Below are 22597 nucleotides of genomic sequence, written 5' to 3'. Positions count from 1 at the left end.
AATGTGAGTTGAATGAGCTGAATCAAGTTGAATGAGCTGAATGTAGTTGTATGACCTCTGAAAATTTGTGGACTGAGCGGGGATCGAACCGCACAGCAGATGGGGAAGTGTTGAATGTCCCATTGGAAATTAATTGGGTTTTTTGGGGTGAAAAACGGGGAATTTGGGGGGAACCGTAAATGTGAGGGGCAAAAACAAATGGACCCCCGGAAGCCATGAATTTTTGGCCTTCGCCTTTACACAATAAAATGCACCTAAATAAATGAATAAGCACGAGCGAGCCAGCGAGCGACGGCGGGACAGCACACACAAGCCAACGAGCGACGGCGGGACAGTACGAGCAAGCCAGCGAGCAACGGCGGGACAGCACGAGCGAGCCAGCGAGCAGCAGAAGTGACAACAAAAACTCCATTGAGAGCCCAATTCACCGGCCTCAGCGGTGGAAGGCAAGTGGCGGTCGACCCTTTGGGTCCAGCACTATCCGCTAGCCCCACCACCACCAGCTGCTAGCCCCACCACCAACTGCTAGCCCCACCACCAACTGCCAGTCCCGACACTAGTTGCTAGCACAACCACCCGTTGCTAGCCAAACCACCACTACCATCATCAGCGGCGCCCAGTACCTTTTCTGGGACTCTGGCCTCACCGCGCAGCTGAAGCACTTCTCGGGACAGCGCAAGCGATGGCGGGACGGCGCGAGCTGGCCGGCGAGCAATGGCGGGATAGCACAAGCGAGCCAGCGAGCGACGGTAGGACAGCGCGAACGAGCCAGCCAGAGGTCAAGCCAGAGGACGATTACATGACATACGGACAGGTAAACGAATTACTACAGCAGCAAAGAGAAGTATTCACTGCACTTATGAATCATGCCTTCGCCCGTTGACGGCTGGGATAGGCTCCAGCACCTTAAAGAATTCGTTAAAATGATAATGGACACGACAATATTACAAAGGCACTACAAGAAGTAAAAGCCAGTTTACAGTTTGTCCAGAAGGAAGTTGAGGACATTAAAATAAGTCATACTAAACAAATGGAACACTGCAAAAATATGCAAACAGAAATATATAAGGTATGTGACAGTTTACACCTAAAATCACACCTCTTAAAAAACTTTTGAATATATTGAACATAAACCTTCGATCCTGAAAATAATCTTGATCCAGATAACGATTTCTATACAAATAATCCTAATTTTGGATGTGAGTATTATACCGATGATCAGTTAAATGAAAACATAAAAATGGGCAATGCTCTCTCAATTACACATTGTAAAGCAGCACTTGGCAAGAAATCGACTTCAATAAAAAAATTTCACAACTCTTTTGATGAAACATTGAATTACAAGTACAGTAATTGAATGGGACTTCATGCCCTGAGGGGGTCTGTATCGTTTTTACTAGCACAAAGCAACTTTGTGGAGGATGTGATCAACCCTGGCACACAAAAAAATACAAATGTCCTGATTTGCTTTATGGCATACTCATTTCCTCCTTTCGCTATAAGGATGGCTCAGAATTTCACGACACTACACGCTGGCACGCATGGGAAATGTGGTTCAGTTTTGTCAAGACACTCCCGCTTTTGTCCACATGGTGCCGCCATAATAAACACAATTTGACATATGGCACAGTGTTACTTTAACACAGCCTCTATAAGCCTCTATAAAAATTTCACCAAAATTAAACAATATCTGAGTAGTATAAAGACATTTCAAATAATAGCCATATCTGAAACATGACTTGATGATGAAAAAATAAGCAGTATGCAAATGGGGGGATATGAACTGTTGACAATGAATGAAAAGAATAGGAGAGGTGGTGGTATCGCAATGTATGTTGACAACACTCTCAGATGTAGTATAATTGAAGGTTTGACTTGTTCTATGGAAAATATTATGGAATGTTTAGCAATAGCGATACATATCAAAAAATCATCCAACGTAATGATAAGATGTGTCTATAGACCGGGATCCTGCCTTGACACTTTCAATGAAAAATTAGCCGACATGTTTAGCGAGTCTAATGATAAAAAAATGTGACTATGTTCTGGGGACCTGTACAGTAAATGTCTTTCTGGTAATTATAAAACCTAGTAGAATAACTATAGATACAGCCACATTAATAGATAATATACCCAGATAGCAAAATATGTTAAAATAAATGTTGAATTAGGGTTAAGATGGTTGATTTTTGGGTTTATTTTGGTTTTAGTTGAAGACTGATGGTAAATCAACGTTGGTTCAACAACATCTTGTCAGCACCGAAGTTTGTGCTGAAAAGATGCAGGTGAATCAACATTGTATTTTGGTTGAATTAAAACATATCCATGTTTGCCCTTCTCTAGTTTTCTACTTCAGCAGAGGGAGGAGGGAAGGCATATTCTGAGGGGCACAGGCCTTTTTCACAAAAAGTGTGTCTATCTCACTCACTCACTCACTCACTCACTCACTCACTCACACACTCTCTCTCTCTCTCGCTCTCTCACTCACTCACTCACACACTCTCTCTCTCCATATATAGATTTTATTTTTTTAACCACTTTTTTCTGACAGATATTTTTTTTTGAGCACATTGGTGTTGGTCCTGTTTCACGAAAACATTTTCATTTCTTAGCCATTTCCGCGCAGGGCTCTAACTCAAAAATGGTCCATCCCCCCCAAAAAGACCATCTTTTAGTGAAAGATGGAAAGGCTCACCAAGATAAACATGTGAATAATTATACCATTTCTGTACGAAATGATGAAAAGTGCGAAATGATGCGAAGTCCTCTACTTTCAGATTGTCATTTGGAAGGCACTTATACTTTACGTAACCAGATCCATATTTAACGTTGAGCATAAATGAGCCTTTAGAGCTGTGTCGGACTTCCCGCATAAAACTAGATTGTGTGACGTATTGACTGGTGTGACATGAAGTAGCACCAGCAACCTGCGGGGCACAGTAAGCGTCTCCTCTGCCGGAAATGCAACAGAAGAAGAAGAAGACCCAGCAGTGCATGCGCAATTGCGCACTGATTTGCATTTGACTTCATCGCGCCCTTTTCCGTACAGAAAACCAGCTCCGAGTATCTCTCTGCTTGCTTTTTCAGTAAGTTTGAGGAAATTATCTTTTGGGTGCTGTGCTTATGTTTGATTTAACTTTACCTACATTGAGCTAAATATGTGTAAAGATTCTGTTCGTTTGTTTTAAATATGGGTCTGTTCCCAAACCTATAACGGTTATAGTATGATCAATGTATTATTTGATACAGACATGTCGAGCTCCCATCCTCAATGGCCACTTTTCTGCCTGTTTTCCATCTGTGCCTGCTTCAACACACCTGTTTCAAATGGTCAGCTCATTAGCAAGCTCTGAAGAAGCTCGATAACTTTTGAATGATGTGTGTTACAGCTGGGATAGAAACGGGCAGGACACCGGCCCTTGAGGACCGAGTTTGGAGGGACTTAATTTAATATCACGATGTGTTTAAAATGTTTTTTTTTTTTTTCATTTTTATCATTTAACTGTCGGGGTTCTGTTCGCGGTATGAAACGGATTGACCAATTGCATGCATTGTAACATTGTAGGTGAGGGACCAGACTAAGCACGGCTCAAAATGACCCCTTATGAGGAATAAAATTAATGGACCACGTTTTCCCTCGCCCGGACGCGGGTCACCGGGGCCCCCTTCTGGAGCCAGGCCTGGAGGTGGGGCTCGATGGCGAGCGCCTGGTGGCCGGGCCTGCACCCATGGGGCCCGGCCGGGCTCAGCCCGAAAAGGACACGTGGGTCCCCCTTCCCATGGGCTCACCACTGGTGGGAGGGGCCAAAGGGGTCGGGTGCCGTGTGAGCTGGGCAGCGGCAGAAGACAGGGACCTTGGCGGTCCGATCCCCAGCAACAAAAACTAGCTCTTGGGACATGGAATGTCACCTCTCTGGCAGGGAAGGAGCCTGAGCTGGTGTGTGAGGCTGAGAGGTTCCGACTAGATATAGCCGGGCTCACCTCCACGCACAGCTTGGGTTCTGGTCCCAGTCCTCTCGAGAGGGGTTGGACACGCTTCCACTCTGGAGTTGCCCAGCGTGAGAGGCGCCGAGCAGGTGTGGGCATACTTATTGCCCCCCGGCTTGGCGCCTGTACATTGGGGTCTATCCCAGTGGATGAAAGGGTAGCCTCCCTCCGCCTGAGGGTGGGGGGATGGGTCCTGACTGTTGTTTGTGCTTATGCACCAAACGGCAGCGCAGAGTACCCACCCTTTTTGGAATCCTTGGAGGGTGTGCTGGAGGGCGCTCCACCTGGGGACTCCATCGTTCTGCTGGGGGACTTCAATGCTCACGTGGGCAATGACAGTGAGGCCTAGAGAGGTGTGACTGGGAGGAACGGCCCGCCCGATCTGAAACCGAGCGGTGTTCGGTTACTGGACTTCTGTGCTCATCACGGATTGTCCATAACGAACACCATGTTCAAACATAAGGGTGTCCATATGTGCACTTGGCACCAGGATACCCTAGGCCGCAGTTCGATGATCGACTTTGTAGTCGTATCATCGGACTTGCGGCCGCATGTTTTGGACACTCGGGTGAAGAGAGGGGCGGAGCTGTCAACTGATCACCATCTGGTGGTGAGTTGGCTCCGATGGTGGGGGAAGATGCCGGTCCGACTTGGCAGACCCAAACGTATTGTGAGGGTTTGCTGGGAACGTCTGGCAGAATCCCCTGTCAGAAGGAGTTTCAACTCCCACCTCCGGCAGAACGTTTCCCACATCCCGGGGGAGGCGGGGGACATCGAGTCCGAGTGGACCATGTTTCGTGCCTCCATTGTTGAGGCGGCCGATCGGAGCTGTGGCCGCAAGGTGGTCAGTGCCTGTCGTGGCGGCAATCCCCGAACCCGCTGGTGGACACCAGCGGTAAGGGATGCTGTCCAGTTGAAGAAGGAGTCCTATCGGGCCTTTTTGGCCTGCGGGGCCCCGGAGGCAGCTGATGGGTACCGGCTGGCCAAGCGGAATGCAGCACTGGCGGTTGCTGAGGCAAAAACCCGGGTGTGGGAGGAGTTCGGGGAGGCCATGGAAAATGACTTCTGGACGGCTTCGAGGAAATTCTGGTACACCATCCGACGTCTCAGGAGGGGGAAGCAGTGCACCATTAACACTGTTTATAGTGGAGATGGGACGTTGTGGGTCGGTGGGGAGAGTACTTCGAAGACCTCCTAAATTCCACCGACACGCCTTCCACTGAGGATGCAGAGCCTGGAGACTCTGAGGTGGGCTCTCCTATCTCTGGGGCTGAAGTAACTGAGGTAGTCAAAAAGCTCCTCGGTGGCAAAGCCCCGGGGGTGGATGAGATCCGCCCGGAGTTCATAAAGGCTCTGGATGTTGAGGGGCTGTCATGGTTGACACGTCTCTACAACATCGCGTGGACATCGGGGACAGTGCCTCTGGATTGGCAGACCGGGGTGGTGGTCCCCCTTTTTAAGAAGGGGGACCGGAGGGTGTGCTCCAATTACAGAGGGATCACACTCCTCAGCCTCCCCAGCAAGGTCTATTCAGGGGTGCTGGAGAGGAGGGTCCGTCGGAAGGTCGAATCTCGGATTCAGGAGGAGCAATGTGGTTTTCGTCCTGGCCGTGGAACAGTGGACCAGCTCTACACCCTCAGCAGGGTCCTCGAGGGTGCATGGGAGTTTGCCCAACCAGTCCACATGTGTTTTGTGGACTTGGAGAAGGCGTTCGACTGTGTCCCTCGGGGAGTTCTGTGGGGGGTGCTTCGGGAGTACGGGGTACAGAGCCCCCTGTCCAGTCCCTGTACCACCAATGCCAGAGTTTGGTCCGAATTGATGGCAGTAAGTCGGATTCGTTTCCTGTGGGGGTTGGACTCCGACAAGGCTGCCCTTTGTCACCGATTCTGTTCATAACCTTTATGGACAGAATTTCTAGGCGCAGCCGAGGTGTCGAGGGGGTCCGGTTTGGTGGCCTCAGTATTGCATCTCTGCTTTTTGCAGATGATGTGGTACTGTTGGCTTCTTCAAGCCGCGATCTCCAACTGGGTTTCCTTTGCAGGGTGTCCGGGCTCTCCCTTAGAGATAGGGTGAGAAGTTCGGCCAACCGGGAGGGACTCAGAGTCGAGCCGCTGCTCCTCCGCGTCGAGAGGAGCCAGTTGAGGTGGCTCGGGCATCTGATTAGGATGCCTCCTGGACGCCTCCCTGGTGAGGTGTTCCGGGCATGTCCCACCGGCAGGAGACCCCGAGGACGACCCAGAACACGCTGGAGAGACTATGTCTCCCGGCTTGCCTGGGAACGCCTTGGGATCCTTCCGGAAGAGCTGGAAGATGTTGCTGGGGAGAGGGAAGTCTGGGCTTCCCTGCTGAAGCTGCTACCTCCGCGACCCGACTTCGGATAAGCGCGAGATAATGGATGGATGGATGCATTGTAACTGAACTGGTGATAGTCAGCCAATCAGAACGTTCTTACGAATAGACCCGGACAATGAAGTTACGCATGCAATATAAGGCGCCAAACGTTCACACAGCCATAATAAATAAATAAATAAATAAACATAAAATGAAAATAAAAAAAATCATGCAGCCATTTTGGCATGATAGAAAACGCCACCGCTACTTGTAGTAAACATTTTTACCATCATGGTAGACAGCTGTTGTGCACCAGGGTGCCACAACAAGAGGCAAAACAAGGGGCGGACATTGTACAGGCTACCAAAAGAGAAAACAAGGCGTAGTCAATGGATCATAGCATGCATGCATAAATAAATAAGACCATTCTAATCACTTCGCCATGAACAGTCACACAGTGCAAGACTTGCGTGAAGGTGCTAGCTTTGATAACATAACATGATCGCATAGTGGAAACAAATCTGGATTGTACAAACTTTTAGTCTTCCAAGTATTTTGTATTTAACTATTGTGATAGACTGTACCGATTTCAAGGATATTGTACCCCTAAATAGTAAATACCTGACACTTTACCTATTAATTTTAACACTATACAAGTGTATGGTTTAATATAATTGTTTTTATTGCGAAACTAATTTGAAGAGATATATTGCAGCACACTCATTTTGACTTTTTTTCTACCTTTTTCTCAGGATTTCATACCAGTATCAAGTCTAGCAGAATTGAAAACTGATCAAAATAACGGTAAGTGAACCAAATTCAGATGTTTCTTCTGATGAGGTAGATGGCATCATGCATACTGCAGAACACACATTGTCTAAATTATGTGCATGAATTTCAGGTATAAAACCACACTGGAAAACTCCCAAGACTCCACAACATGGAAGGAATGGTATATTAAACATGAGTGTGTCATGCTTTTAGATGGAGCAGTCTGTATCATGTTTGAGTCACAACTTGTTTTCCAATTGCCCCTTTGTAGTTCTGATTTCTGGTGCCTACCGGCACTCTCCATCCAAGAAGGTCGATGAGTCAGTCAGGCAGCAGTTACAAAACATAATATTCTGGCATGTTTAAACATCTTTGTTGTATTACTGTATGTGTGGTTTGTCACATTATCTTTGCCATTTGAAAAAGAACATTTGGATGCCACATTGCATACTATTTTATCCCTAGGCCAGAGCAATATGTTAAACTAGCTGAATGGAAATCATACATTTACTCACTTTCGAGGTTAGCATCATGCTAATACCTTAACTGCCTTGTGCATTTCCTACTGTGTTTTTCAGATGGGATATCAGGATGTGGCAGTACCACTGGTGCCCCTTACCACCATCCGCAGACTCCACAGTGGCATAATCCGCAGCGAGAGACCCAACAACAAGCAATCACATTCCCTGGTGTTATACCATAGTCTTGCTGTACTTGTTCACTACATAAAGTTGGTGACACGGACACAGGAGTAGTATTTTTTGGCATGGTATGGCTTACGATCCAGATTTTGTGTTCAGAATCCCGAGATACACGACAACAATATCAGAATTTGTTGCTACTCCCTAACTTTTGAGGATTTTGTTTCCATAGGGATATCGGAATATGGTTCCGATGCAGTATTACAACACACATGGTGCCCCACAACATACACCAAATGGTATGTCATGTATTTCTCGAATTTGCTTCGACAATGAAATGTCTTTCTAGACAAATTTAAATTGCACTAGTTGCCATTTTGATAAATGTTACAGCCTTTGTTTTTCTCTCTAGACGGAAACTACAAAAAGTTTGATCCGAAAGAGACAGCATCGTTGCAACGGCAAGAAGGCGTTCAAAGAGACAAAGATTCTATAATTAATTATATTATAATAATAATTAGATTCTATAATTTGACAACACAGTTCGTTTTAAGCACAATGCTCTGAAGTAGTGTCTTTTGTGGCAGAAAATCATTCCTCCTCGTGCCTCCCGGCAGTCCATTTATCTTAAAAATCTCCACGGCCACCGATGCAAAAGCATAAGGAGATTGTGGGATTTACAATATATTAAAATCAAGTGTTCACATTCACCATTTTTTTTATTATCTCAATATATAAATATACTTCAGAAGTTAATGGGCTAGTCTTGTTTTCTGCGCTGTGACGTGTGACAGGCAAGCGCGTTAATGTTTGTGGCCGTGCGGGATTAGTCGAATCACTGGCTGGAGTAGGAGGCGTTTGGAGGGGGATGAGTTGAAATGCATATTTCAAATCTTGCAAATCTTACCAAAACGATGAGACTGGAATCAGGTGATGGTAAAATTGCAAGCTATAAGATATAAGTATTTTTATAGGTGCTTGGATGGAGCCAGGCTTGTCGTTTGCACTTTCCAGTCAAGTGTTTTAACTTGCTGACTGCTGATTATTTATTTATTTATTTTAATCTTGTCTTTCAGTTGCTGCTCAACAGTTTGACTGCGCAATGACCCAGAAAGATTTTTGTACAGCTGGGAAGCATTGGCTTAATTTCGTTCATGAGCATAAAGGGGGCATTCCAACGCATGCTAGTGCCTCAGACCCAAGTCTATCAGTCCGGCCCTCGGCTTGTCGCAAAATTTCGTATTTGGCCCTCCATCCATTTGACTTTGACACCTCTGCCTTAGACTATAAAAACTGCCTTAGACTATAAAAACCTCTGATTTTGAACAGCTTCTGGATACTGTGGCAAAGTTGATTATTGTAGGCTTTGTAAATTATTTGTGCTGTTTTAAATTCAACTAAGTCATAGAATTTGAGAGTGTTTAATTTGATAAATAATGGATTTGTTGATTCTATATAAGATGAGTGGTTAATAATTCATATGGCTCTTTTTTGTAGCTTAAAGTTAGACTGAGTGTTTATTTTGTAAGTATGACCCCATATCTCCACACCTTATGTCAGGTATGGCAGTAGCAATATAATATATATAAAGATGCCTTATTTAGGATATCCTTGGCTTTATAAGGATCAAATTTGGCATACATTTTTTCCTCGCCAAACAGGAGAAAAACCCTAATAACTCCCCTGCACATGCTCCAAAAAATCCAAAACTTCACCTGTACGTAAATAGTCGCGACTTGAAGACATCTGTAGCATAATATTCTGTTATACATATAGCACCACCTAGTGACTAGTAATTGTCATTTTTTACATTTCTGTTCACTGCACAGAGCCAGCTGAACTAATTTGACTGAAAAATTGTCAGAAAATCCTCAAGACATTGGTCTTGCTCCCCCCCAAATATTGTGACCTTTCGGCGAAGGGCGTGGCCATGACGGTGCAGCAAAGTCTGATTATACACGTGCCAATAAATGCAGTTTTAACTTGACTCAGATCATCCAATCTTTTCGAAATTTTTCATATTTGATTGTTACCTCAAAATGGCATGTAAGACTGCATGGTTCGACCTTTCTGATGTTTAAAATCCGAAATTTGTGATTTTTTGGGTGAAAATCCCTCGCCATGGCAATGGGCAGTTCGCCAATAAAACAACACTGATTTTGATCATCTAAACATGCACAAAATCTCACAAAACTTTGCACACACATCAGGCCTGTGAAATCATCAATATATTATTATTTTATTTTATTGTGCAATTTGCAAAAAATGGCTCACTAGCACCCGCTAGAATTACTTTAAAAAAATCAGCCCCGGTTGTATGTTTCACCTACATCTACGAAAATTTGGTGGTTTTTGTAACATATCAAGTCCTACGAAAAAAGTCTCTGCTGGAATTTGATAATTTCGTCTGAAAAATTACCCTCATTCGATAATAGTCAAAGCCTGAAGTCATATACGAATGTATTTTTCATCGTAGTGGTAGCGCCACCTAATGGCTAAAGGAAGTACATGTTTTATTCTTTGATGTTTTTCTCCTCGCAGGTTAACTAGGTCGACCTCAAAATTACTCAGAAGGGTGTGTATAACTTCTTGATGTTAAAGTATGAAGTTGGGGATTTTTCGTGAAAAGCTGTTGCCATGACAACGGGCAGTTCGCCAATAACACAATGCTAATTTTGACTCGCATAATATTTCTTATAAAGATTTCTTACATTTAACAAGAGTTCAAGCCTGAAGACATCTCCGAAATAATATTTTATAATAGTCGTAGCGCCACCCATTGGCTAAAAGAAGTACGTTTGATTCTTTATGTTTTTCTCCTGGCTGGTTAACCAGATCAACCTCATAATTGCACATAACAGTGGTTAGGCCTTCTTGATGTTAAAATACAAATTTGGTGATTTTTCCCAAAAAGCTGTTGCCATGGTAACGCCCAATTTGCCAAAAAACAATGCTGATTTTGACGGCGTAAACATGCATCAAAACTCATTAAACTTTGCACGCATATTAGGCCTGGTAAATTCATTAATATTCCATTTTTTAACTGTGCAATCTTTTCAAGATGGCTCGCTACCGCCTACTAGAGACCTACAAAAAGCCTCTTGGTGCCATACGCTAAACCTAACAGGAAGTCCCACATTTTGAATTTAAATGTCATATTTTGTCTCATTTTCGGCCTTTTATAGAGCTCATATTTGATCAAAATTGCTTTTAATCTGCTGTATTACATTTTCAAAATATTCCAATGCGCGAGCATCCCAATGTGCCAGTACCCCGACGTTGCCAGGGCCCTTTATAGCTGCTTGTAGCTCTAGTTTGTAATGATTTTTTAAATTTAGGGGTAAAGGTCGAAAATGCTGGTTAGCACGTCCGCCTCACAGTTCAGAGGTCATGGGTTTGATTCCAGCTCTGACCTCCCTGTGTGGACTCCCCGTGCCGGAGTACCCGCTTTCCTCCCACATTCCAAAAACATGCATGGTCAGTTGATTGGACTCTCTAAATTGCCCCTAGGTGTGATTGTGAGGGTGCATGTTTGCCTCTGTGTGCCCTGCGATTGGCTGGCAACCAATTCAGGGTGTCCCTCGCCTACTGCCTGAAGACAGCTGGGATAGGCTCCAGCACGCCCTGCGACCCTTGTGAGGATAAGCGGTATCGATAATGGATGGATGGATGAAGGACAAAATTGCAGAATTCAGAGTATGTTTTTATGCAACATCAGATTTGTGTAAAATTACTTTGGTTGGATACCTGGGGTTGACAGTTTGCCCTTGAAATGGTCTGGCTGTGGAATAACGAAATTTGAATTTGTAATTATTATTTTTTCAAATCAGTGTTAATGATTGAAATTGCAGATTTCAAAATTTAAATTTGAAATTCAACATCTAATATGAATGAAAGTACTTTGTCTGGATTATAGGGTGACACGGGAGTGAGTTCTAGCACAGAAAAAAATCCCGTACCATTCTGTCCCGGGGAAAATGACTCCCAGCCCATCCTGCTCCCGTTCAGAATGACTCCCACTCCCGTACCGCTCCCATTTTGGAAGTCAGCGTCATTAAAAAAACAAACAAAAAATATCTGTTTGTCGCCCAGGTTACTGGATAATGCCGCCCCCATGAACGGTTTATCCTCTACCGTCCCAATCCTGTGAATAAAGGTAAAGTTGACTCCCATCCCATTCACGGGGCCTGCAGGATTCCCGAAAAAAATGTCAGCTTCTAGTCTGGATACCTGGGGCGCTCTAGTGTGCCCTAGAACTGGTCCGGTTACAGGATAACAAAGTTTGAAATTTTAATTATTTTTTAAAATCAAAATTTCCAGATATCAGTGGAGTTTTATTTTGAATGACATCACCATATGTGTGTGAAAGTACTTTGGTTCGATACCTGACGTGGTCTAGTGCCCCTAATAGTTGGTCTGGTTACAGAATAACATTTTAATTTTTAATGATTTTTTTTTTAAAAACTGAAATGTTAGTCATTGATGCAGATTTAACAGTTAACTTCTCACTCAACTTCAGAACTTTTCTGGGTGTCATCCTGAGACCGTTTGCATCCTCCCTATGTCAACAGTTTGCCTGACCGCAGAATTTTTTAAAATAACTTTATCAAATCTAAAGCCCTGATGTCCATGCATTAGTTGTTTAGCTTTTAATATGAAGGTAACCATCGCCGCTCATTCGCACTGTGTTACCGTACTGCACAGTATTAACAATTGCTGTGGAGGCTAGCTTGACTTGTTACTATACATGTAATTGATGAGATGCCGCCAAGTTGCAATGCCTGCTGGTGCTTTACCGTTATTGAAATACAATGTTACATCATAAACAGGTGTAATCTTACTTTTTCTATCCGTTAGCGTGTGTGAAGTTGCTAACTGGAGATCGTAAGCTTTAATTTTAATACATGTATGTTTTATTTATTTATCCCTCTATATGATAAATTGATACCGCGCCTACTTCCCGAAGTCAGCTGGGATAGGCTGCAGCATGCCCACGACCCTCATGAGGATAAAGTGGTTCTGAAGATGAATGGATGGATGATAAATTGAGTGATTAAGAAGTGCAGTCCACGTTTACATACTGTATCATGTTTCGTGAAACAAAGTGGTATGTATAGGTTAGGAAGTGATAAAGCTACTGATTTGCAGGGATGGGCATTCCATTCCAGGGACAGATGCCCATTTTGTGGATGGAGGATGAGAAGTCTTTTAAAAAGGACGGACTAAGCAAGGACGGAATTGGGTTTTCATCCGTCCCGCTATTTGTGTCTAACCGGGTCAAGTACAGACTGAATGTGTTGTGTTGGGTTCTTTTAAAAAGCAAGACTACTGTACTCTTCTGCAATACCACGGAGCTGCCTACATTAATTGCCTGCACAACACTTTTCATGTGCGTTCTCTGCAGTAACATTGCACGTGCATAGTATGCCCTCTAGTGGTTCAACACATGTAATACCATGGATTATGCCACAGGAGTCAGGATGCCATTGCACTGACTAACAGAAACACACCCAGCCTGTCTGTATAATCCGTGATAAGGTATGTATTGGGCGTAGGAAAAAGGTGGATATCAATTTTGTTTTGTTAACTAACCTTAAGAGATGGGCACTTCACCCTTTTTTGCCAGTCCGCCCTCCATCCGCGACTGGGTACTCTTCCGTCCTCATCTCTCCGTCCTTAATCATAAAAAATAATCTTCCTCCGACCCCGGCCGTCCTGGTTCCATCCTTACATTCCGTCAGTCCGCACAAAACCCCACCGCAACCGCCCCCCCCCCCCCAAAAAAAAGTAAAAAGTAAAAAAATGTCTGTGCACTCATAAACATTATTTAAAGATCATTAGCTGGCTAATTTCCTATGCACATCAATTTACTGTCTGGGAGTAGCGTGAGTGGATTGACTTGTTTACAACTGTTTACCAAGATAGCATTTAGCTTACAACACAGACCGTCGTGATGTGAGGAAGATGATGGTGATGATGCGGACCAGGGCAAGCCAGCAGACATCACAGGAATATTTAAGATTGTGTAATAATGCAATATTGCAATTTATTGCAAAACTTTTGCGTTTTAATGCAAGACATTTTCAGTTTTTATCGAATTTCGCAATGAAAAAAATTAATAAAATAATACAATGTTATTTTACGAGCATGAATGAATGAACGTCTTCCGGGTCGTGTCGTAGCTTTCAATGTACCACGGAGCTGGCATGACCCGTCAAGTTTGGATAGATTTTTTCATGACCCACTTCCGTCCTTTTTAACTCATTTAATCCAAAAGGCATATTTATATATCTTTTCACAGTCCAGCCATTCAATCCCAGGAATTTATTTATTTTTTTCACATTTTTTTCAAACGTTAGGGTAAAAGAGGGTCTGAAAATGCCTGGTATGGAATGAATTAAGAGACTTTTCGTCCTCCGTCCGTCCATCCACAAAATGGGACGGAATGCCCATCTAACCTAGCTAACCTTATCCCTTTGCATGCAAAGTATGTCCTTGTCTGGGACATCTTTACACCGTAAAAATCTCTACCAGCGCCAATGTACAGTACATTTAAAGGACCCGGAAGTGGAAATCTTTGTTTCCTCTTAAAATAACTTTATTAACGTTATTTTGCAATAATTATTTTATTGTGAAATAAGGCAATAAAAACTGAAAAGTTATTGCATTATAACGCAAAAGTTAGGCAATAAAACGCTACGGCATTGTTATAAAGCAATATTAAATATTCTCGTGACATTACCCGGCCGCAATGTTTCCTCTAAACTCTGCGTAGGGTCAATTGCGGACTTTTTTCACGCTCTCAGCGCACATGACGACTCTGGCGTGCGCACCGAACACACATTAAATTTCTACACTCATTCCTTCATTTCCACCCCAGGTTGATATACAAACAGGACACCACGCTATTCCCACTTACCTTACCGTTTCAGTAGTGTGACCGAAGGTGCACACTTAGCTGTTCTATTATTGTTTAAAGCATACATTTGCACACACCCACTCACCACTGACGAGACGCTGCAGGTGACATGCGGACCTCTCCATTCAGGAAGTTCAAACATGGGCATAGTTTACAAAATGTTCTTTCACGCGTTTCAAAGATCAGGTGACTAGATTTTTTTTTTTTAATTAAATTACGTTTTCCATTATTTATGAGTGGACAATGTGTGACCGTATTTATACAGATTTTATTCAGACTTAATCGTGCTTAAAATGACCTATGTGCTAAAATAAAAGTAAACTATAGGACTGATTTTCTATATTTCGCAAATCTCTATTCAATGAGATGTTCTGTTTTAATAGATAGGGGGGTTTCATTTTTCTTAACATATATCTACATCATGTAACATGTTCTGACCTCAGGTTTCGGACATATGTGATACTGGTTTGGCTGGTGTGTGCATTGTCTGACGTTGCTCACAATGGTCCAAGGAATACTCAAGGATTTTGTGTGAATGCTCAGACACATGAAACATTAGAGGGCTCCGTTCTAGTGACCAAAGCACCTTTCTAAACATCACTCTAAAACTTAAGGTCGTCTTTGGAATCACCCTCGAAAACCTGAAGTTTTCCCGGAAATTCAACATGAAGTAAATAATTAATATCTCAGCCCCTGTAGCAGATATAAACATAATTCCAAAAGAAATCGAAAGCTTAAGATGTATGGCTTTCAAACTGGCCCAAGTTTATGAATCATTCCTGTTTCAATCGAAGATGTAAAAATAACGTAATTTATTTTATCAGTGCAAGAGAAACACTATTTTTAATTTAAAAAAATCAAGTGGCAAATACCATCCTCTATTCTGTTACAAAGACGTCGATGTGGTCATTGTCTGCAAACATATATACCTTTACCATATATCACATTCGAGTGGTTCCAATGGTTCGAAGTCTGCAAGTGTGTCGTATTTTTCACATCAACGTCGTCTGCCATTACTGGTGGATATTACTGACATCCTCCGAGGAGTCACGACACAGTCACATGTATATTCTCAAACATTTTATTGGCTAGTAGACAGAGAATTGGATTAAAAAAATAAAATGACGTATACGCTCTCCCGGCTTTAAAGGTTGTAACATGCAACAGCACTCCCGGCTTTAGTCGTAGAAACTCAGATATGCAGTCCTTAACACCTTAATGGGTTACCCTTTGCAGTGCATCTGGTATTTTTACCTGAATGCCTAAAAAGGTGCACCCAAAGTAAAACTGAAGCTGTACTTGAACCATTTGAATTATCAGCATAGTTTTGGTCTCTTTTTGAAGATAACTTTTTGAATTTTTCTCCTCAACTGTCAGAATCTTTTTTAAGTGCTACTGGCACTGAATTATGGAAGTTTAAATACAAATGTTGTATTAGGCGGTGGACTAAAATAACACAACAGGATTACAGCTCAAAGGCTCCTTCAATTCCATTTCAAATTTGACAAAATACGACAAAATGAGCATTTTACACAAGTTTTACTAAGGGGATGTCCAGGCGAAGCAAACGTGTGCCATTTGGGTGATCCCATTGCAATTATGTTCACATACGTAGGGGAAAAGGCTGCTATTGTGGAATGCTTCAACAATCATGAGTTCTAATGAAAAGTAAGACTTGGCGCTATCATATCCTACATCCAGATTAAAAAAAAACGCAAAGAAAATCAAAGAAGGTGACGTGATATGACGTGCGCTCTGGCTGCCAGCGGCTTTGAAAGTGTGTGTTACGCATAGTGTTTGTTTTTGTTCAAAACAGTTTCCATGTTTTTTTTTAAGAATTTCATTGGCCGTTGAATGCGTCAATCACCACCTTGGCAAGTTCAGTTGTGACTGCAAACATAACATCATCATCCATATGCAGGGGTGGTACTATTTACGCATGGAATATGTTCATTGGCTGTTGTTGAACTCTGGCATGGGAAACAGTTTATTGGATCATGTAAGCAATCAATCAAACTAAGGTCCATCTTACGTTTGAAAGCCCGTGTTGCTAAACCTGTCGAAGGTCGCTCAATCTACGATGGAAAATAGGTACATATGTATTATGTATATTTATCTGATAGCAACCTGTAACGGTTGCAGCAGCTAATAACTGGCTTTATTTTTCGTAAGGCTTGTTGTGGACTAACTATATTACTGGAATACTTTTACCGTACCCTTTTCGACGTAATATGATCATTCATGATGGATTATGAAATTGTGTCAGACATTTGAGGATGAAATGGTGAGTTCCATATTTTTTGTGTGTTAGCGATTGTTTTGACTAAAATGCTCGCCGAGCCTGCAGATATGATTGTATCTTATAATGTTTGGTATCATTCGAATTTGGGGAAACTCAGTTTTCTAACCATATATAACATGCCCAGTAATGCTTTGAAGTTGTTCAGTATGTAGTGAATGTCCCGCGGCCACTACGCCATCGGCCCCACGGGTGGGCCGGGGACCGACAACAGGTTAATAATATTTTGATTCAACAGTTGTAAATAATTCAATCCACTCATGATACTCCCAGCCGTTATTTGGATGTGCATAGGAAATTAGCCAGATAATGAGCTTTAAATAATGTTTTTTTTGTTTGTTTGTGTTTTTGGGGCGTCGGGGGCAACAGATTGTAAGGAAGGAAGCACTTTAAAAGGTCGAGGACAGATGGGGTCGGAGCTGGACAATTATTTTTATGAATATGGACAGAACGGTGCGGATGGAAGGGTACTAAGGTTGCGGACGGAGGGTGGACCGGCAAAAGAGGGTAAAGTGCTCATTATTGCTGATTTGTTTGCATTTTTGTTGTAACCAGCACTTCAGTCCCTGACTGAATTATACTATAGTATACTGTTTACTTATGTTTACACTACACCTGTGTGGCAGAAGTATGTCGTTGTTGTGAACGCTTACCAAACTGCACGTCAAAGTATTTAATAAGTTTATACCTGTAATTGCAATAAATAAACTATTTTTCATATTAATTAATGCTTAATTTTCCCTGACCTTAATATTGTAGACTGCATAATAGACCTGATATTGTTTGTTGTAATAAAGATTAATTCTTAAAAAATACATGAAAAAGGACATTGAAAAAAAAAATTGCAAATCAAATGGGGGAAAAAAAATCTCAATTCGATTTTCCATAGTCATTCAGCCCGAGTAGTGACTGAGGCATATCTTTGACTCATGCATAATGGAAAAAGCAGCTTTTGACTGGCTGTCCACTGTAGTGAGCATAAAGATGCATAAAAGGCTTGAAAATGGATGCTGTGAAAATGATAATGACTCACTCTGCAGCATGTCGCAGTAGGCGTTGTCAGCGATGGCATAGATGTGTGGCGGCACTTCGGTGCGGCGTCTTCCCTTGTAAGTCACCACCACTTGGTCTGAGTAGACCGGCAGCCACTTGTAAGGATTGATAGTCACACAGAACAAGCCAGAGTAGGTCTGACATAGACAACACAGATGCACCAACACTATGATTATTACAATACGATTATTTCTTCATATTATTTTTATTATTGTAGTAATCATACATAGATCATCCACATGCTGTATCTGCGCCTGAGGTTGAAGAGCACAGAGGCCTCGTTGAGATGTGTCAACATGGCGATATCCTCCATCATGTCAAACCTGGGGGGGTTGGTAGGTTGGAGTTCATCCTCCTTGACGATGACAAACTGTGAAACAACAAAGTAGACGTAGAATGAGTGTGATGAAAAGCTCTAAATGATGCTGATATTAGAGAAATAACTAAATTGCAATGCCCCATGGATGCCCAAAAAATAAATTACAGCACTTTCACACAGTGTTGCATTAAGGGAAGAGGACAAAAAGAGTTTAAAAAAAAAAAAATCTTCAGGTCTCCATGTTTGTTCACTGCAAAGGATTTTATTTTCCGTCTGGCCACCACTAGTCAACTTCAACTCGCTGTGCCATCTGCATAAAACCTGCCAGTTAGGAAAGTAACATTTTTTTACATCTAACAATGTCGTATTTCCATCCATCCATTATCGATACCGCTTATCTTCACAAGGGTCGCGGGGCGTGCTGGAGCCTATCCTAGCTGTCTTCGGGCAGTAGTCCACCGTGCCACCTCCAATGTCGTGTTTGATCAATCAAACATCAATTCATGTTTTTCCCTTTCTATTATTACTTTTGTAATCTCTAATAATTTTTTCAAGGTCACTGACTTACACATTGAAATTTGAGCAGATATAGAATGAGGTGCTGTGCGAAAGAACATCTTTTGTGGATTAGCTGTGCAGCTGTCCTCATGCTATGAGGTCATGTCATGTCATGTCATCTTCCAAACCGCTTATCCTATACAGGGTCGCGGGGAGTTGCTGGAGCCTATCCCAGCCGTCAATGGGCGAAGGCAGACTACACGCCGAACTGGTCGCCAGCCAGTCGCAGGGCACACATAGACACTGTCACTGAGCGGGAATCGATCCCACGCTGCCCGCACACAACTCAGGCGTGTGTACCACTACACTATCAGTGGACCTATGCTATGAGGTATGTGTGCCAAATTTCCAAAGATTATACAATTTAGGCGACACGGTGTCCGACTGGTTAGCACGTCCGCCTCACAGTTCTGAGGTCATGGGTTCGATCCCGGCTCCGGCTTCCCTGAGTTTGCATGTTCTCCCCGTGCCTGCGTGGGTTTTCTCCGGGTACTCCGGTTTCCCCCCACATTAAAAAAACATGCATGGTAAGTTGATTGGACACTCTAAATTGCCCCTAGGTGTGACTGTGAGTTCGGATGTTTGTCTCCGTGTGCCCTGCGATTGGCTGGCAACCAATTCAGGCTGTCCCCCGCCTACTGCCCGAAGACAGCTGGGATAGGCTCCCGCACTCCCCGCGGCCCTTGTGAGGATAAGCGGTGTAGATAATGGATATACACTTACAAAAAATAATAATCAAGATGGCAAGCAGTACGCCGGTGTGTTCGGTGACCCTTTTGATACTTAAGGTTTTTCACCAGTCTTTGTTGGATTTGTAGTGCGGCGTTGGAGGTTCGTGTTTGCTTGAGCATGGTTGGGAGATGTTGCCTGGTGTCAATCCTATTAGATCTTTTCCGTGTCCATGCATTCCCATCACGGCAGAAGTGGCGCTGTGGTAAATGCGGAACCAAAAAGGGAGCTAAAACACCCTCTGTCTCCTGCTCGTTCCCAAATGCATGGGTGTACTCTGTTGTGGCGCGTTAGAGACCCTGTTGACTCTTGCTTGTTACCGATCATCGGCTGTCCCGATGAGCATCGGCTGTGCTACTGCCCGGACGTCCTCCGATGCAGCGTGGATCTCCAACTTCTGAGGGAGCTTCCCAGAGCTTGTCGATTGGAGGAGCTACGCGCGCCTGCTGGTCCAACAAGGATAGCGTTGTGGAACGCCCAGTCGTTGACGAACAAATGGTTTATCTGAGGGAGCTCTTTCTTTCCAGTGACCTTGGTTTCCTCCGCCTGACGGAGACTTGGACTGGCGCCGGTGAGTGCAGTGCGATGCTCAAATTATTACTGCCTGCATGCTCTTACTTGGACGTTCTGAGAACTTCAGGTTGTGGTGACGGAATGGCGACTAATTTTTTAAAATCAAATTTAAATGTAAACAATGTATATTCGACACATCAATCATAAGCTTTGAAGGCACTTTCTTTGAAGGTGGCAGCGCTGTTCTTGTTCTCTGTGCTGTCATTTACTGTCCCCCAAAATACAACTTTTCAAATCTTCCTGCCAAAACCATGCATATGATCACATATTCTTTATGGGGAATTTTAATATTCATCAATCAATCAATCAATCACATTTTATTTATATAGCACTTTTCATACATAAAAATGCAACTCAAAGTGCTTTAAAACATTCAAAGCAAAACATAGAATTATCTTCAATCAAAAGAAAAGATACATGTGTGCTGTCCTGAAAAAACATTGGCAAATGACTTCAAGACTCATCAACTTTTTCAATTTAGTGCAGTGCATGTCTGGCCACACTCACAAACAAGGACGTACTTTACTGTAGATCTGATCCTTGCTTTTGGTCTTTCAGTCTCAAATTTGAAAGTGTTGGACAATGTGATTTCTGATCATATGACTGTGTTCTTTGATGTAATGTTTTCCTTTACTGCTGTAAAACCTACTACTAGTTGTGTACAGCCGTTGGATTTTTAACCCCCTCACTGCTTAGTCGGTTCTCTGATGCCTTTGATCAGCTTTGTGTTCCCACTTCAAACATGGAGGAACTCGGCTTTTCACTCAGCATGCCGTAATACAGTATATTGGATTATGTGGCTCCATCAAATATTATGCGGCCAAAAGTAAGACCGGAGCCATGGTTTAATGAGAGAAGTCGTGCAGATAAACAAGAATGCCGCAAAGTTGAACGCAGGTGGAAAAGAGACAGGCTTCAGTTCTCTTATCAAATCCTAAAAGACTGCTGGCGTTGGTACCAAAGCAAGGTGAAAGTCAAAAAGGGGAACACTCTTCAACTCTTATTCAGGCCACTTGTCATAATCCGCGTAATCTATAAAAAACAATTGATTCTGCACTTAATACCAGCCGATTATAATAGTCGGCCGATTTGCACAGACTCATCCCCTGGAATGTGCAATATTTTTTTTCATTTTTTTACTGAAATTTGATACAGCTTGGGCTCTTGTGTCAATGACCCCTTTGACGTCACATTTATTGTTCCTTGTTTCCTTGACATTTTTGGAGGATGTGGTTTGCCAAATGAAGCCGTCCGTCTCCCCTCATGAATCCGTTCCTCCTCACTTCTTTAAGAAGGTTCTCCCAAGTATTGGTGGATTGGTTTTGGCCATTATCAACAGCAGCCTGGTAAGCTGTAATATTTTAGACCAATTTCCAGGTGGCCTTTTGTTTCTGAAATTCTGGAGAAAGTGGTGCACTCACAGTTTAAATCTTTCTTGGATGACCATAATGTCATGGAGATTTTCCAGTCAGGTTTCAAGATGATGTATAGCACAGAGTCAGCCCTGTTACAAGCGTTTCATATGCTCTCGGCAAATGACACTGGAGACTATATGTATCTTGTTTTGTTGGAATTAACGGCAGCGTTTGATTTGATGGACCACAGTCTTCTTCTAGTTTGCTTAAAGAACCTGGTGGGCATTATTGGTAGCACTCTAGTGTGGTTTGGATCCTAATTTGCTGGCAGGACATTTTGTGTTAGCCTAGGTTGCTCTGAGTCCCGCTCTGCCCCTCTGTCGTATGGTGTTCCACATGGTTCTATTTTGGGTTCCTTGTTGTTTTCATTGTATTTGATGCCCCTAGGTTTCATCCGACGAAAACATTATTTCCTTCCACTGCTATGCGGATGGCAGTCAGATCTATGTCCGGCTGAGGAAAAAAGACACTTTCTCCTGAAGACAGATTTTGTCGTGTCTAGAGGAAATCAAAGCCTGGATGTCACTGAATTTCTTAAATTGCAAACAAAAGAAAACCCAAGTTGTGGTGTTCGCTCCTAGTGGCCCTTCAACATTCCACTCTATTGACCTGGGCCCCCCTGGCATCTTATCTAAAGGACAGTGATTGGACAGTGAATTTAAATTGGGGAAAAAAAAGTGATTTTAAATTGGACCAGCAAATTAGTGCTGCTGTTTGATCCAGCTTCTTTCATCTGAGGCAGCTGGCTAAAGTAACGCCCTTTCTTTCTCAACATCACTTAGAAACAGTAATCCATGCCTTTGTTACATCTCGGCTAGACGCATTTCATTTCGGAGTCAGACAGTCCTCTCTCAAGCGTCCCCAGTTGGACCAAACTGCTGCTGCTCGCCTCTTAACTGGAGCTCAGAAGAGGGAACACATAACCGCAATTTTGGCCTCTCTTCAGTGCATTTTACAGTTCATTTTAAGATACTTCGATTAGTTAAATAGCCTCGCCCCAGC

General features: G+C 43.0%; 1 protein-coding gene and 1 long non-coding RNA gene across 4 annotated transcripts in view; one reads left to right on the top strand and one right to left on the bottom strand.

The window, feature by feature from the left end:
* LOC147152428 (myosin-7B-like) overlaps positions 1–22597 on the bottom strand; it is a 209741-nt gene that overhangs the window by 147488 nt on the left and 39656 nt on the right. For 2 of the 3 annotated variants that reach the window (XM_086046086.1, XM_086046097.1), the window contains exons 3-4: positions 18228–18371; positions 17982–18138 (exon numbers count right to left, since the gene is read on the bottom strand). In XM_086046086.1, coding sequence (XP_085902212.1) covers positions 17982–18138; positions 18228–18371 — 301 coding nt within the window. Of the gene's footprint in view, positions 1–623; positions 880–17981; positions 18139–18227; positions 18372–22597 lie in introns of those variants that run through there. The other variant, XM_086046106.1, reaches the window with a different exon arrangement.
* Positions 300–7833, top strand: LOC147152430 (uncharacterized). Its single transcript, XR_015088847.1, has 4 exons — positions 300–814; positions 7071–7122; positions 7220–7270; positions 7668–7833. It is a non-coding gene; the product is annotated as an uncharacterized LOC147152430 (long non-coding RNA).

Source organism: Filicampus tigris, chromosome 1 (assembly GCF_054856515.1).
Source record: "Filicampus tigris isolate MCC_2025a chromosome 1, RoL_Ftig_1.0, whole genome shotgun sequence".
Taxonomy (NCBI): domain Eukaryota; kingdom Metazoa; phylum Chordata; class Actinopteri; order Syngnathiformes; family Syngnathidae; genus Filicampus; species Filicampus tigris.
Note: the sequence above shows the minus strand (reverse complement) of the source record. Positions and strands in the feature narration are given on the sequence as shown.